Source organism: Sciurus carolinensis, chromosome X (assembly GCF_902686445.1).
Source record: "Sciurus carolinensis chromosome X, mSciCar1.2, whole genome shotgun sequence".
Taxonomy (NCBI): domain Eukaryota; kingdom Metazoa; phylum Chordata; class Mammalia; order Rodentia; family Sciuridae; genus Sciurus; species Sciurus carolinensis.
Genome location: NC_062232.1, coordinates 83,284,048 through 83,298,768, shown reverse-complemented (window position 1 = coordinate 83,298,768; position 14,721 = coordinate 83,284,048). Strand labels below are relative to the sequence as shown.

General features: G+C 36.8%; 1 protein-coding gene across 3 annotated transcripts in view; it reads left to right on the top strand.

Annotated features, from left to right (window-relative positions):
• Btk (Bruton tyrosine kinase) overlaps positions 1 to 14,721 on the top strand; it is a 36,636-nt gene that overhangs the window by 4,757 nt on the left and 17,158 nt on the right. For all 3 annotated transcript variants that reach the window (XM_047535770.1, XM_047535769.1, XM_047535768.1), the window contains exons 2-5: positions 8,296 to 8,466; positions 8,978 to 9,076; positions 11,385 to 11,453; positions 13,453 to 13,534. In XM_047535770.1, coding sequence (XP_047391726.1) covers positions 8,326 to 8,466; positions 8,978 to 9,076; positions 11,385 to 11,453; positions 13,453 to 13,534 — 391 coding nt within the window. In that variant the 5' untranslated portion in view covers positions 8,296 to 8,325. The remainder of the gene's footprint in view (positions 1 to 8,295; positions 8,467 to 8,977; positions 9,077 to 11,384; positions 11,454 to 13,452; positions 13,535 to 14,721) is intronic.

Below are 14,721 nucleotides of genomic sequence, written 5' to 3'. Positions count from 1 at the left end.
TTCTCATCTTACCATTGCCTACCATGTGCACAGCTTGCTTTTCCCTGGCCTTAATTATTTATCTTCTTATTTCCTCTCCATTTCTTCTCTCCTTCTTCTTCCTTCTCTTCCTTTCTCTACCTATATCCCCTCTTCTTTACACCGTCCTATATTTTACTCATTACCATATCCCCTGATTCAGAGTCAGCATTTAATAATCATTGAATTGAATTGAATATTTCTTGCCCTTTTCTCCTCTGGCTATTTACCATTTTCCTTCTCTCCCTCCCAATTTGCCTAGTACCCACCCCACAGGTTTATTGGAAGCAGTTTATGTGTAAATAAATATAAAGACATTAAAATAGGGCCTGGCAATAATTAGCACTATATCTCAGCATTTGCTATTATTTTTATTCTGCTTAAGATCTGCAATGTCTTCACAAGTCCAATCTAGAGCAAGTGGATTAGCATTTAGAATAAAAAGGATTGCTGACCCTGATCAAGACATTCTTGAAGGGGTTGTCAGACCTCCAAATGGAATCACAATTTCCTGGCTACCCAGTTCTCAAAGCTAAAAATCTCTATTCCACGTGTGCATTTCCAGAGACAGGACAGCAGCAAAGTCCAGAGGCTAGGCTAGGGGAGTTTATGCAGCTCAGGCACTGTCCTCTTTGCTGTTAGTTATGTATTAGTTCTGCTCCTTTCTTCATTCTGCATGCCAAGCCTCTGAAGCAAGAGTGCTGTAGCCTTTCTGGAGCCTCAGTTATTTGATAAAACAGTGTCACCCTCAAAATAAGCCACAAAATACAGATACTTGTGCAAACCTAAAGCATTAGACCTAAAAATATCTCTTAGGGTTTGCCCTATCTACTCTATTCTGGTGCCTTTTATATTCATGCTAAACTATTGCTTGTGTTAAAGTCAAAATTCCTGTTGCTTATGGCAACAGGAATTATGGTGTTTTTGTTTAGAATCCTTTGTAAATTCCTTATGGTAAGAACTAGTGTAACTTTCCATTCACTTCTAGGGTATTGGTGCAGTTTTAAATTATCACTATGATTTATTATTTCCATTCAAGCAAATTTCCTATAGAGTTTCCTTTCAGTGGACTAGACCCATACCAGGAAGTCACTTAGGTATAAGAGGAAGATATGGCTTTTGAAAACCAGTTTGGGTGTTCTCCAAAGAGTGATCAAATACCTGCTACTTTTTCCTCAGTAATGCTGAGATCGGATTGCTAACTCTTGAGAATAAGGGAGAGCTTGGATTTTCAGTGAGGCAGTACACAATAAGAAGATAGAGAAGAGACTCTGACCTATTTCACTCCAAAGCTGCTTGGTTATGCATGAAGCCATCAAGGGGGAGGGGAAGGTAGAACTCCTCCGAGGACCCTGAAACAATTGGGCCACGTGTGACTTTCAGTTTCTATGGAGATTCATGTGCAGTGACTGTGGGGGATTTGAGAGCATTACAAACCTAGAAGCTTTAATCCCAGACTTTCCTCTCCACTTTTTGAAAGCCCTCACCAGAAGCTCATCTCACTATCCTGCCTCCCTGAAATGAAAATAATCTAGAGTCTATTAATTTACTCCTAGAAGAAGGAAATGTTAGAGTCAAGAGAAGTTAAATTGTAGACAAGTTTGAGGTTGGAATATACTGAAATTCAAGATCACTGACTCAATGAAAAACAACAGGTTAGTCTGCCATAAAATCAAAGTTTAAAAAATGATTGCAAAAAAAAAAGAAATAAGCAGAAAAGAGATAAGGATGTAAGGAAAGGGCCTCTCAAAAACTATTTGGAGCAGAAACTGGTAAAATGTTTCTGGAGACTGTTTTGGCAATATGTATCAAAATGCAAAATGCACAAATTTTTTGACAAATTGAAGATGTTTATATAAAGATCCTAATAACATGAGAAAACAACCAGGAACAAGAACCTTAGATCTTATTTGGAAAAAGGAACGTTGGATAGGTGAATGGATAATTTTTAACAAACATGTAAGCCATAAATAGTATGTGTAATATAATCTCAAATATGATAAGAAAATGCACAGAAAAAATAGAAAGAAATATGCCAAGAGATTAGTGCATGTGGATAATAAACTTATAATTGATTTTTCCTTGTTAATACCCCTGTGCTTGAAACATTGCCTATAATGAAGATGTGTTATTTTGATATGGAAGGACAAATAAAATGTTTAAACCAGCTGAGTGTGGTGGTTTTCACCATAATCCCAGCGAGTTGGAAGGCTGAAGTAGGAGAATTGCAAGTTTGATGCCAGCTTGGACAACTTAGCAAGACCTTGTCTCAAAAAATAAATAAATAAAAAGGGGTAGGGATGTAACTCAGTGGTAGAGAGGCCCAGTTCTATATCCAGCAACACACACACACACACAAGTTTAAACTAAAGAAAAAAAAATTAAGTTGAAAATAAGAAAGGCCAAGAGGCACACAAGGTGGACACCCTAGCAGTGACCCTTAGGACAGAGAGACAATACTGAAAGTATTTCACCAATCTGACACTGACTGTAAACTTGCAGATTGAGTGTCTGTCTCTCTTCTGGCATCACTTGCCCAGAAGCTGTTGTTTCTAGTGTAGGACAAAAGAGATGATGAATCACTGAGATCTAGAAATTTCCAAGACAACAGAAGAAAAATGTAAAATGTCAACAACATAAATGGTATGGAAAGAATCAGAACCCCCAGACCTGTTGGAAATGACTACTGCAGATCAGAATTTTCCTGGTTACCATGCAGCCCCAAAATCTAATTTTGGCTGGAAGTTTTACCCACAAATCTGGTTACCTGTAGTACTGACAATGAAACTTATTATAAAATAATTATGTTTCAGAATCAGAACAGAGATTCTTGTGAATGTAACAAGATTAATTAAGGTTGGTTTGTCCTTATGATTATAATATTTTAAAGACTTTTCTTTTTGTTCCAAGGCCAAGGAATTCTCAATCAGAACCTGAGGGATGCTTCTTGGGACTGAAAAGAGATATTTGGTAGAACAAATTTAGCCCATCTGTTATATTCTCCCTCTAGAGACAATTTATGATTTTACCAGGTTTTATAGTGAAGCATCAGGAAAGATAGAAGTAAAAAGGGAACAAGGAATCACATGAAATGTATACTCCAATAGATAAAATGGAACTCAGGCTTGCCACTTTGTCTGAAGTAACTGAGAATTCATTTTGAAAGCAAAAACTATGATCACATGTACTACAGTGTTCATGGTAGCATTGTTTATAATAGAAAACAAACAATGTAATGTCAAGCAACAGGAGAATGGGAAAAATTGGACTGTATTCACCAGAAATACTCTACTTGCATAAAAATGAATTTAAATGAGTTGGGTGCAGTGACCCACACCCCTACTCCCAGCGACTCAGGAGGCTAAGACAGGAAGATCATAAGTTTGACGCCAGCCTCAGCAACTCAGTGAGACCCTATCTTATAATGAAAAATAAAAGGCTTGGGGATGTAGCTTAGTGGCGGAGTACCCTGAGTTCAATCCCAAGCAGTACCCCCAAAAAAGAACTAAAATGTGTGAATTAGAACTACCATGATAAATAAATCATAAAACTTTATATTGAGAAAAAAAGACAAGTGGCTGGAGAATACATACCATTTATATATAAAATTTAAAATATAGAAACCAATGCTAAATATCTTTTGTGGATACTTACACATGTAGTAATATTGTAAAAATATGCCTAGGTATGACAAACATAAATTCAATATATTGCAAACCTCTATGAAGGGAGGGGACTAAGACTAGAGAACAAGGATATTTGGGCTCTAACAATAAGATTTCTTTTCTAAAAAAATGACTGATGCAATTATGGCACAATATTAGGATTCTATAGAACTTAGTGGTGAGTTCATGAGTATAATGTTATTCTTTGTACTTCCAATTTGAAATATTTCATAATATACAAGAAAACATAGTTAATTAAAGTTTTATATTTATACTAAGTGATAAAAACCCTAGGGATAGAGAAGAGTGGGCATCCAACCTAAAATTGTACTTTCATTCCACTAAACATAAAACACCCACTCCCCAAAAAAAACCAACAGCAAGTGACTAAAAATTCACTAGTGAGAAAGAATCTCATTGAGGGGGATTTAAGGAAGGAAAATTAAAAATAAATAAATAAAATGAAACCAAAAACAACAACAGCAACAACAAAAATCCTGATGAAACTGAGAAGAGCTCTCATGTGAGAAGGACAACTAACAGTTGCAGGAACAGATTACCCAAACCACCTTGGAGGAATATGCAGAAGAAAGTAACCCAGGGTCCAGGATTCTCTCTTATTCCCTGTATTCACCACCATTTCCTTCCTTGCTGAACATTCATAGAAGGTGCAGAGGAGCCTTTCCCAGTTGCTCTTTGATGATAACCATGGGGAATGACAGAGGGCTGAGGTGGATGGCATCATACTTCACTGATGGCAAAAAGAAATCCTGGGGGTAATGAAGTAGCACAGAAACAGTAAGGACTGATTGCATGATATAGCAAGGGCTATAGATGGGTGAGTTTGGACAAGTCATGTAATCTCTCTGGGTCTCAGATTTCTCATCTGTTGGGCCATGGATATAGCTCAGTTGGTACAGTGCTTGTAGCACAAGGCCCTGGGTTCAATCCCCAGCACCACCTCCACCAAAAAAAAAAAAAAAATAGAGAGATTTATCATCTGTTCGTTGTGAAAAAATTAATAACACATGTAAAATGTCTGACAGGGGCCAGGGAGGGGCAGGTGCAAACTTGTACTTGCCTACTGTGTACAAGGCCGTGGGCTCAATCTCCAGCACTGCAAAAATAAATAAATAAATTAAATAAATAAAAACAAAATAAAATGCCTGGTAGGTAAATGGCACTCAGAGAAATAGGAGTTCCCTTCAATCCCTCTACAGAGAGAAAGGGAATGACCAGAATCTTTCTGGTCAATTAAGTAGTACATTAAAGGAGAAATAAAGAGAAAACACTGCTTCTTAAAATTCTAGTTAGGTAGTTATTTGAAATACTCTTGACTGGATATTTCTAAGTAGCCTCTCATGGACTTTCCCAATCATAAGCAGGCTATGCAGGTTTTGTAATTTTGCTCTAGTGTTGTCCTTAATAGTGTTTTCTCTTATAAGCAAGATAATAGCCTATGATGTTTTATTTTACTGATGATTCTCTAAGTGCTATTTATATTAATTCCTTGGCATAGTGCAATTTGTATGATGGCTGAATTCACATTGGTAAACTTCCTCTTTCTGAATTCTGCTGCAAAAAGTGGCTATGAGAAAATCCTTGCATTTGTAGTTTAATACAAAGAATATTGTGGGGTGTGGTGGCACATGCCTGTAATCCCAGCGACTCAGGAGGCCGAAGCAGGAGAATCTCTAGTTCAAAGCCAGCCTCAGCAACTTAGCAAGGCCCTCAGCAACTCAGTGAGACCCTATTCTAAATAAAATACAAAAAAGGGCTGGGGATGTGATTCAGTGGTTAAGTGCCCCTGGGTTCAATCCCTGGTACAAAAAAAAAAACAACAACAACAACAAAAAATTACAACACTGATACTGATACTCTGTTTTAAATAAAGAATTTTTTCTTTTTATTATTTCTCCTCTTTCTCTTCTTTTTTCTCTATATGAACAACCACGTGTGTATATGTGTGTGTGTGTGTGTGTGTGTGACATTATGTCACCTCCATTTCCACCTGCAAGGTAAGCCCTAATGTGCATAATTTGTGGTCGAATTGACTCTGTACACTGCTGATTATTGTTAGAGGAAAAATACTGGGATCTTCCACAATGAGTATCCACAGAAGCTCTGCCTTCTAATGCAGAATCAACCTTCCAGAAGACATAAAGATGGATGTCTGTAATTTTACATTATTAGTTGATGGATTGGTGGTGCCTACAGAAGAACTACCACACATTCAGGCCACATGAGTCTGGTATAAATCACAAGGGATAGGAGAAAAGTAGTCAAAGAAGGGAATACCAAACCATGGAAATCCCAGTAATACTCAAGATCAGTAATCTAGAGGTTGAGGCCATTTCACTTCTTGCTTAGAAGGATGATGGCTAGTGAAAACCTTACTTCCTCATACTTAGACCAGTGCTAAACCCTATCCCAACACAGACATTTGAAATGGAAGGCTTCCTCTTGTGCAAATTGGATTTATTCTAAAAAAGAAATAGATAAGAGGTGGTACCATCCAGAAGGACCTGTCTTAGAGGAAATAAGAGCAGAAGCTAATACTAAAGCAGATGCTGGTCTCAGCAGGGAATGTATCCATGAAGATCTTGCAACAAAACTAAGGGTAAAATGTTAGGTATGCTTTACTAAGCTAAAAGAAGCACAACTGTGGTTTGTTGGAATGATTTTGATCCCATGTACTGGTTATGCTTCTCACTTCTTTTAAGGTTTTATTTTGTGTTCTGAAATTTGTGTCTTTGATTGTGAAGAGGTACTTAATTGTAACTCACCATGAAACAAATGTGATCTTATTACAGGGAGCTCAATGAATTAGCAATTCCTGAGAACAGAGTATTATTACTTGGTCACCACTACTTCTCGCTAAATGAATAATTGTAATGTTAAAAGAAACCGTTTTTGGAATTTGAGCTGAAATCAAACATTAGAAAGACCAATTGGTTGTAAACTTAGCAGTTTATCACTCCTATGTGAGATAATTTAAACCAGGGAATCAGGGAAGAGAGGTGTGTGACATAATGTAGGGAAAGGTTTGCACCTTTGCCCGATTTTTCTCCCAAGATTATTTACAAAATATTGAACTAATTCACTACCAGAATACAATGACATCTACATGGTAGACAGGAGGGAAAGTGATCATTCTGAACATCCTGGTGTCCTTTTAATCTATTTTTGTCTTCCCAGTATGATAATGGAACTGTCTCCACCACAGGAAAGAGCAAACTGTGGATAGCCCCAAGCTTTGATAAAAACCACTCATTGCTCTCCTAGTGTAAGCAATATCTGTGCTTGATGAGCAGAAAAAAAACTGCTGACTTTATTCTGCTTCCCTGGTGCCACACAAAGCATAAGAAGTTTAGTTGAATAAATAAATCTAAACTTCTTCATAGGGAAAAAACCCTGCTTATAACAAAACTTGAGGGGAGGACTGGTGATTTTTTTCCTTTATTCACTTAGTGCTTAATTTTTGTGACACTATTTGTTTTCACTGTACTTTCAAAATAGAGATTTGGAATTAGTAATAAGATGGTACATAATTTTATGTGAAGAACTGATGTAAAGTGTGTGAATTAAAAAAGCAGGGGCTGGGGTCCTCAGGGTAGAGTGCTTGCCTAGCACGTGTGAGGCACTGCGTTTGATCCTCAGCACCACATAAAAATAAATAAATAAAATAAAGGTATTGTGTCCCTCTACAACTAAAAATGTTTTAAAAATCATTTTTAAAAAAGCAATTCGTGGATTTGAGGGATTTTTCTTTTTACTTACCTGAACTGAATCCTTCTGGAACATTGAACTTTTGAGCAGGCTAATCACATTACTGTTCATAAATGAAAACTGCTGGCTTCCTTGCCACTAAGACAGTTGCATTACTTTTACATGATGTTGCCTAAATTAACTAAGAAATAAGGGGGAAAAAGCCAAAAGAGAAAACACGACTGTCCCCTCATAAAAAATAGTTTTCAATTTGAGAATAAAAATTTTACCTTTTGTAGTTCAATCTGTGGGTAACGTACAAAATCTGTTGGGTGATAGTTAGCATGTATCCATAACTACAGGTGTAGTCTCCATGTCCTTATTAGCCTCCTTGGTTGACAGACCCTAGTGGGACAATGTTTGAAAAATTACACTCACTATCTAGGAAACTGAGAATCAAAGGCCACTATCTACTTCCATGGAGTTCTGGCAGTTGCATTATTCCTTTTGGAAACATTAGGGTCAACAGCGCACAGAGACTTTTGCTGTTCAAAAATTCTGTACACATATCATAAAAAGGTGACTAGTATAAAGCTACCTCTTGACATTACCAAGCACACAGGTACATGTCATTTGACATCCAATGCATTCTATTGACTTATGGAGGAACCCCATTTTTGTGAACTCACAACGTAGAATCAACCCCTCCAATTCAGTGTATATCTATTATTCCTGGGAATTCGCAGACTTTGGGGACAGTGTAAGAAGGGTGTTAAGGTGAAAATAGGCTCTTTGCTAGTAATGCACACTCTTGTTCCATCTGCAGTAGGTAGCTAGGCTGAGGGGGATCTAGGAGGGATGAGAATTAATGCACTGGACCCTCAAGAACTTTCATTATCAACAGCACACAAGTGAGCCCCAGAAAGAAGAAGTGATGGCTGCAGTGATACTGGAGAGCATCTTTCTGAAGCGCTCACAGCAGAAAAAGAAAACATCACCTTTAAACTTCAAGAAGCGTCTCTTTCTTTTGACTATGCACAAACTTTCCTACTATGAGTATGACTTTGAACGTGGGGTAAGTTTCTCAGCTGTGAAGCCTGAGATTCAAGATTTCAAGATCTTTTTTGGGGAAGTGGTACATCTTCCATGGTAGAAGGAGGGAGGTAGAAATGACCCATGTATATTCAAGGTCAACAAAATATTTCCTAGAGTAGAGCTAGCTACAGCCATGCTCGGGCAGAATTTCAAAGGTGCTAAGAAGTCACAGGGAAGTCTTACCATGGAATTTTGCAGTTGGTGAATACTCAATAAATAAGTCTCAAGAACAAAATCCCAAATTTGAAAATTGTTTCATTGTTTCTTATGGCCCATACAGTCTTTAACACTTTCATAGTATTTGTCTTCTATCTGGTAGTCAAAAGTTAGATTAATAGATTTGGAAGATTTTCTTTTTCCAAAATGACAGGTTCTGATATAGAGTGTGGGTGCCACCTCACATGATGAATGATTAGATAACAAAATGTAATCATCTGGTTGCTTAATCACTCTTAATCTTTCTCCATTTTCTTCCTCATTCTCTTTCTCAGAGAAGAGGCAGTAAGAAGGGTTCAATAGATGTTGAGAAGATCACCTGCGTTGAAACAGTGGTTCCTGAAAAAAATCCTCCCCCTGAAAGACAAATTCCGGTAAGAAGAGATTAACTGACTCTTTGAGTTGATTTTTTGTTAATGTTGTTTTTGGTTTTTTTTTTTTCCTGATTGCAAGAGTAATACATATTTATTATAGAAACTCTGGGAAATATTTTAAAAGCACAAAAATAAGATAAAATGGTACAAAATCCCATTGTCCAACTAAAACAACTATTAACATGTTTGTATATATTCACTTGTAGATGCTTTTCTCTACTAACAATGCATACACATGCATGAATATGTTATATATTTAGAACATAAAAATCATACTATACATTTTGCCTTGTAATCTACCTTTTCAATTTAATAAGAAACTTTTCCCAAAGACAATAGTTTTGTTTTATTTTGTTTTGGTGCTGAGGATTGAAGCAAGGGCTTCTTATATGCCAGGAAAATGCTCTACCAATAATAGATATTTTTAATTAAGTGATTTTAATGACTGCATGATTTTACCTATCATGGATATATTATAATTTGTTTAATCTTTTTTTTTATATTGGGGATTGAACCCAGGGATGCTCTACCACTGAACTACCCTCCCAGTAGTTTTTAATTTTATTTTATTTTATAATAGTAATTATTATTTTTTGGTGCTGGGGCTTGAACCCATCTTTGCTACTGAGCTACATCCCTAGTCCTTTTTTATTTTATTTTATTATTTATTTGGTACTGGGGATTGAACTCAGGGTGCCATTAGAAGTCTTCTGTGTCTTCAGAAGTTTATCCTGCACAGACAATGCCAATTCTTAGGAATTCATTCCTATAGCCCAGTTGGAACCCATATTCACAGGATTCAGTATATACTCACTCAAGAAAGCCTCATGCAGGTCAAATCATTGGGAAAAGGAAAATTTCTCAATAATTGGTGCTGGGACATCTAATCATTAATATTAGAGGAATGAGGAAAATGGGGTTTATACACAAAAGTAAATTTCAGATGGATTCAAGAACTTAATATAAAAAGTGAAAACTATGAGTGATAATAAATATAAATGCCTACTTATATAATCTTGTGGGAGGGAAGTCCTTTCTAATAATAATGATAAAGATTGGAGCTATTAAGAAACAGATGAACTGATTTGATGACACAGACTTTCAATTCCTGTATGGCAAAAACACCATAAACAAAAATCAAATATAAATGATAAACTGGAAAATATTTTGAACATATAGTTAAAAGATTAGCATTCTTATATCAAGATCTTATTGAAATAACTAGAAATACAGTAAATATCTCAATAGAAAAACTGACCAAAAATTAAGGGACGATTCATAAATGAAAAAATGTAAACAAGCAGTAAATATATGATTGTCCAATCTTGGGAGTAAAAGTAAATTGCAAAATCAGTTGGCAGTGAAATACCATTTTCATGACTGTCAAATTAACTAATATTTAAAATACCCAGTGTCAAAAAGAATGTAAATAAATAGATACTCTCACAGATAGCCAGTAGGAGTATATGTAATTCCAATTCTACTTCTAGAAAATTAAATAGAATAAAAAAATAAAAATAACCAAAGTACACAGATTCCATAAACAGAAGAACGAAATTTTATTTCTAGGAATTTATTATGAGGAAAGAATAATAAAAGTACACAAAGATTTATGCACGGATCTTCCTATCAACGTGGTATATGCTGTTGAATAATTGGAAACAAACTAAGGTGTAATAATAGATTATTTAGCTGGGTGCCATGGCAAACACCTAAGATTCTAGCGACTCAGGTGGCTGAGGCAGGAGTATCACAAGTTCAAGGCCAGTCTCAGCAACTAAGAGAGACCCTCAGCAACTAAGCAAGACCCTGTCTCGAAAAAAAAAAAAAATTAAAAGGACTGGGAGCTGGGTGTGGTGGCACACACCTGTAATCCCAGCAACTCGGGAGGCTGAGACAGGTGGATCACAAGTTCAAAGCCAGCCTCAGCAACTTAGCAAGGCTCTAAGGAACTTAGTGAGACTCTGTCTCAAAATTTTAAATAATAATAATAATAATAAAAAGGACTGGAGGTGTGGCTCAGTGGTTTTCCAATTCCTAACTGGGTGTAGTGATGCTTATTCATAATTGCAGTGATTCAGGAGGCTGAGTCAGGAGGATTCCAAGTTCAAGGCCAGCCTGGGTAACTTAGTGAAAACTTGTCTCAAAATAAAAAATAAAAAGGCCTCGGGATAGAGTTCAGTAGTAGAGTGCGCCTTGGTCCAATCCCCACTGCAAAACAAACAAACAAACGCTCCCAATACTTAAAGAAACCCAGAAAAGAGTAATGTATAAGCTGATAATCATAACCATACTTCTTTCATCATAGAGAAGGGGTGAAGAGTCCAGTGAAATGGAACAGATTTCAATCATTGAAAGGTTTCCTTATCCTTTCCAGGTGAGTTATTTTCCCTCTTCAGCTCTGGGAAGGACTCTGCAATGTAGTTGGTAGGGATAGGGTGCAGGGCAAAGGGAAATATACTAGATCCCAGTAAATAGAAGTTGAAGTGAACAAGGAAGCTGTGCTACTAAACCAGGCCCATTTGCCCGTTGCGTAGTATGCTAATCACTTAAACAAGGAGTTTTGCAAAAGAACTTGTTTCCCGATGTGGAGGTGGGAGACTCAAATCTCAAATCTGCCTTGACAACATGTTTAGGAATATTTATGGGGTCGAGACACAGGGTGGTTGGAAGTGAAGCAATCAGTGGTCTGCACATGTGCAGCCAATCTTCATGGTTCTTCATGGGGTGCATCTTCAGAAAATAGATGTGTAAACATGATCTGAGGGTGGAATTTTGGGTCTCCTGATGTGAAAAGGTCACTCATTGGATCCCTGCATTGGCTCAAGTAAAACATTAGTGGTTTCCACAAAAATGGGTTTCCAGTTCCTGAAAAATAACCTAGGCATGCTGTTTTCATGACCCACACATCAGAGATGTTATCTAGAGCAAAACTAGTGGGAGACTAATAGCATATATCTCCACTGTACGACCTCCAGAGTTAGTGATTTTTTTTAAGCCAACTAAAGGCAAGTAACTAAGGCTAAACACTAGGACTGAGTCAGAGAAGTAAAAGTTACAAAGGGTTTGTTAGTGTAAGTGAGAATAGGCCAGCTCTGTTTGTTGACTGGTAATTGTCGAAGGTAGGATTTTGTCCTCCCATGGAGTCTTGAAGACAAATGTCTTATTGTTTTGATGATTATGTTCTTGAGAATGGCTCCCAAATATTTGAGAGATGCTTCTATCTTGAAAAAGATATATGTTTACAATTGTAAGTCCTTCTTTTAGTAAATGTACAGTAGATGGTTGTGGTCTATTGACCAAGTGTTTGGCTTCAGTTGGACCAAGAAATGAGACCAACAATGATTGAGAATATTTATTTTGCTATTTTCCTAATCTAACATAGTTTCTTTCCATCTTTACACCTCAAAAAGAATACATAGCACCAATTCTGTGTGTCTTGTCTATAAAAACTGCATTGAGAAAGATGCTGTACTTGTTGAGTGAGCATTTCACTTCCTTCTGGTTCTGCCTATCTGTCTAATGGTGGTTATGTGGGTTGAAAAGACAGAAAAGGGGAGGGAAGGAGTAATATTAGGAAGTTCAGTATGGGGAAGGTCTATTAGACTTACACATAAACCTAAATTTTATTCTAGTGTGAAATAACTGAAGAACTAATCACATAGGCATCTGTTTAGTAGATGCAATATAAGCCATAAAGGATAGCAAGATTTGATCTTCAACATGGCTTGCTTATGTCCTGAGAACTCTATAGGCCACATATTATGAATATAGCAGACTCTGCAACAGTGAAAGCCAGAAAAGGAAGTGGAAAGTCTCAGGGGAGGGGGCTGTCATGGATTTCTGAGCACAGCAAGATTAACAAGCCAGAAGAAAATACAAAAGGATCTTATTCATGTCCCTGACTGTTAGAAAACCTGTAAAGGAAGGGGATTTTAGATATAAATTTTACTGCCATTTGTCTTTCAAGAAGATGATATTATTTGGATGTGCTATTGGATAATGTTAAACAGCAGATAATTCAAAAGTAATTAATTTTGACTTTATAATCTATTGTGTGCCAGCTATTAACTCTGAGAGTCAGAACCAAATCTTTTATATTTCATATATCTCCACAATACCTAGCATGATCTCTTGATCATAGTAGGCATTGAAAACATACTAATTGATGATAGTACTTAAATATATACTTTACTCTCTTTGAAGTAGGTTTGTGGTTCCAAATTGATTTATTTTGACTAGTGTTAGTGAGGGGAGGTCATTAGGTGTATGTGGGAGAACCATGAATTAAAATTTTGCTCCATATTGTCCAAGTGAATAACCCATATGTATTAACCAAGATTTAACTGCTAAAGTCTGTGTGTCCATTGCTCCAGGTTATATATGATGAAGGACCTCTCTATGTTTTTTCCCCAACTGAAGAACTGAGAAAGCGTTGGATTCATCAGCTCAAAAATGGTAAGCATTATTTGGAAAGTAAACGGGTTTTCAAAAGAAAAGGACAAGAATGGGGAAGAGAGAGAGATTGGGAGAAAGATAAAACGAGATGGAGGAAGGGATAAAGAAGAGAGGGAAAGGAGAAAGGTAGAGAAGAAGGAAAAATGAGTGGAAGGAAAGTAGAAGAGAGAAGGAAGATGAGGGAGGGAGGGAGGAAGGGGATAGAGAGAGAGGGGAAAGAGAGACAGAGAGACAGAGACAGAGAGAGAGAGAGAGAGAGAGAGAGAGAGAGTCTGTATTTTGCCTCAGTAGTAGTGCTACATTTGAGTTTAGAATTTCATCATGTCAATGAAAGATAACACATTAGACTAAGCGTTCTACCCAGTTCCACTACTATCTTTCTCTTGCAATTTTGTAATTGTGGGCATCTCCATTTGTCTATTTATAAAAAGTTCCATTCTTTACACCAATCACAAGGGTAGTGTGTTGTTCAATGATTACACAATATTCAGAGTCCTAGTTATGAAATACTTAACTCCAAAAAATTAAATGAGAAAATGCATGAGAGTACTTAAGGTCAGAGTAAAAGAACCTGGTTTCAAAATACCTTCTATCACTTACAAGCTGGGTGACTTCTGACAAGTAGACCAGCGAGCTTCTCTGAGGTTTGGTTTCTTCTACTGAACAGGAATAACAATAATACCTCCTACACCTACTTTCAGGGTTATTCTGAGGATCACACGAAGTAGTAATGTATGTGAAAGTATGTGAAAAACTGTAAAACACTGTATAAGAAAGCATTATACATCTCTTCGTTGTGGCTAAATATTTTCCAAGGAACTATTTTTTGTTTCTTGCTTTGTGAGGACTTGCACTTGAACATTGTTTCAGCATTTCACATAGCCCAAACAGTGTTTTAAGATAAACTTGACTTAAATTCTTGCAGTACAGGATGTATGAACATATATTTGTGTGTATATATAGCCACATGTCAAGTGACTAAGAGATTAACTGGTTGAGTTGACATCAGGAAAGGCTGCCTAGAGAAACAGGAAGGAGGACAGACTGATAATGGCATGGTTGGGTTATTGCATGACAGCCCTTTGTCTTAATAAACATTTAGATTCTGATACTCAGCAGTTGGCCATACCAGCCTTGATCACTCTCTTGAGAGCAAGTATGATTGGTAGAAATTACGATCACCAAGT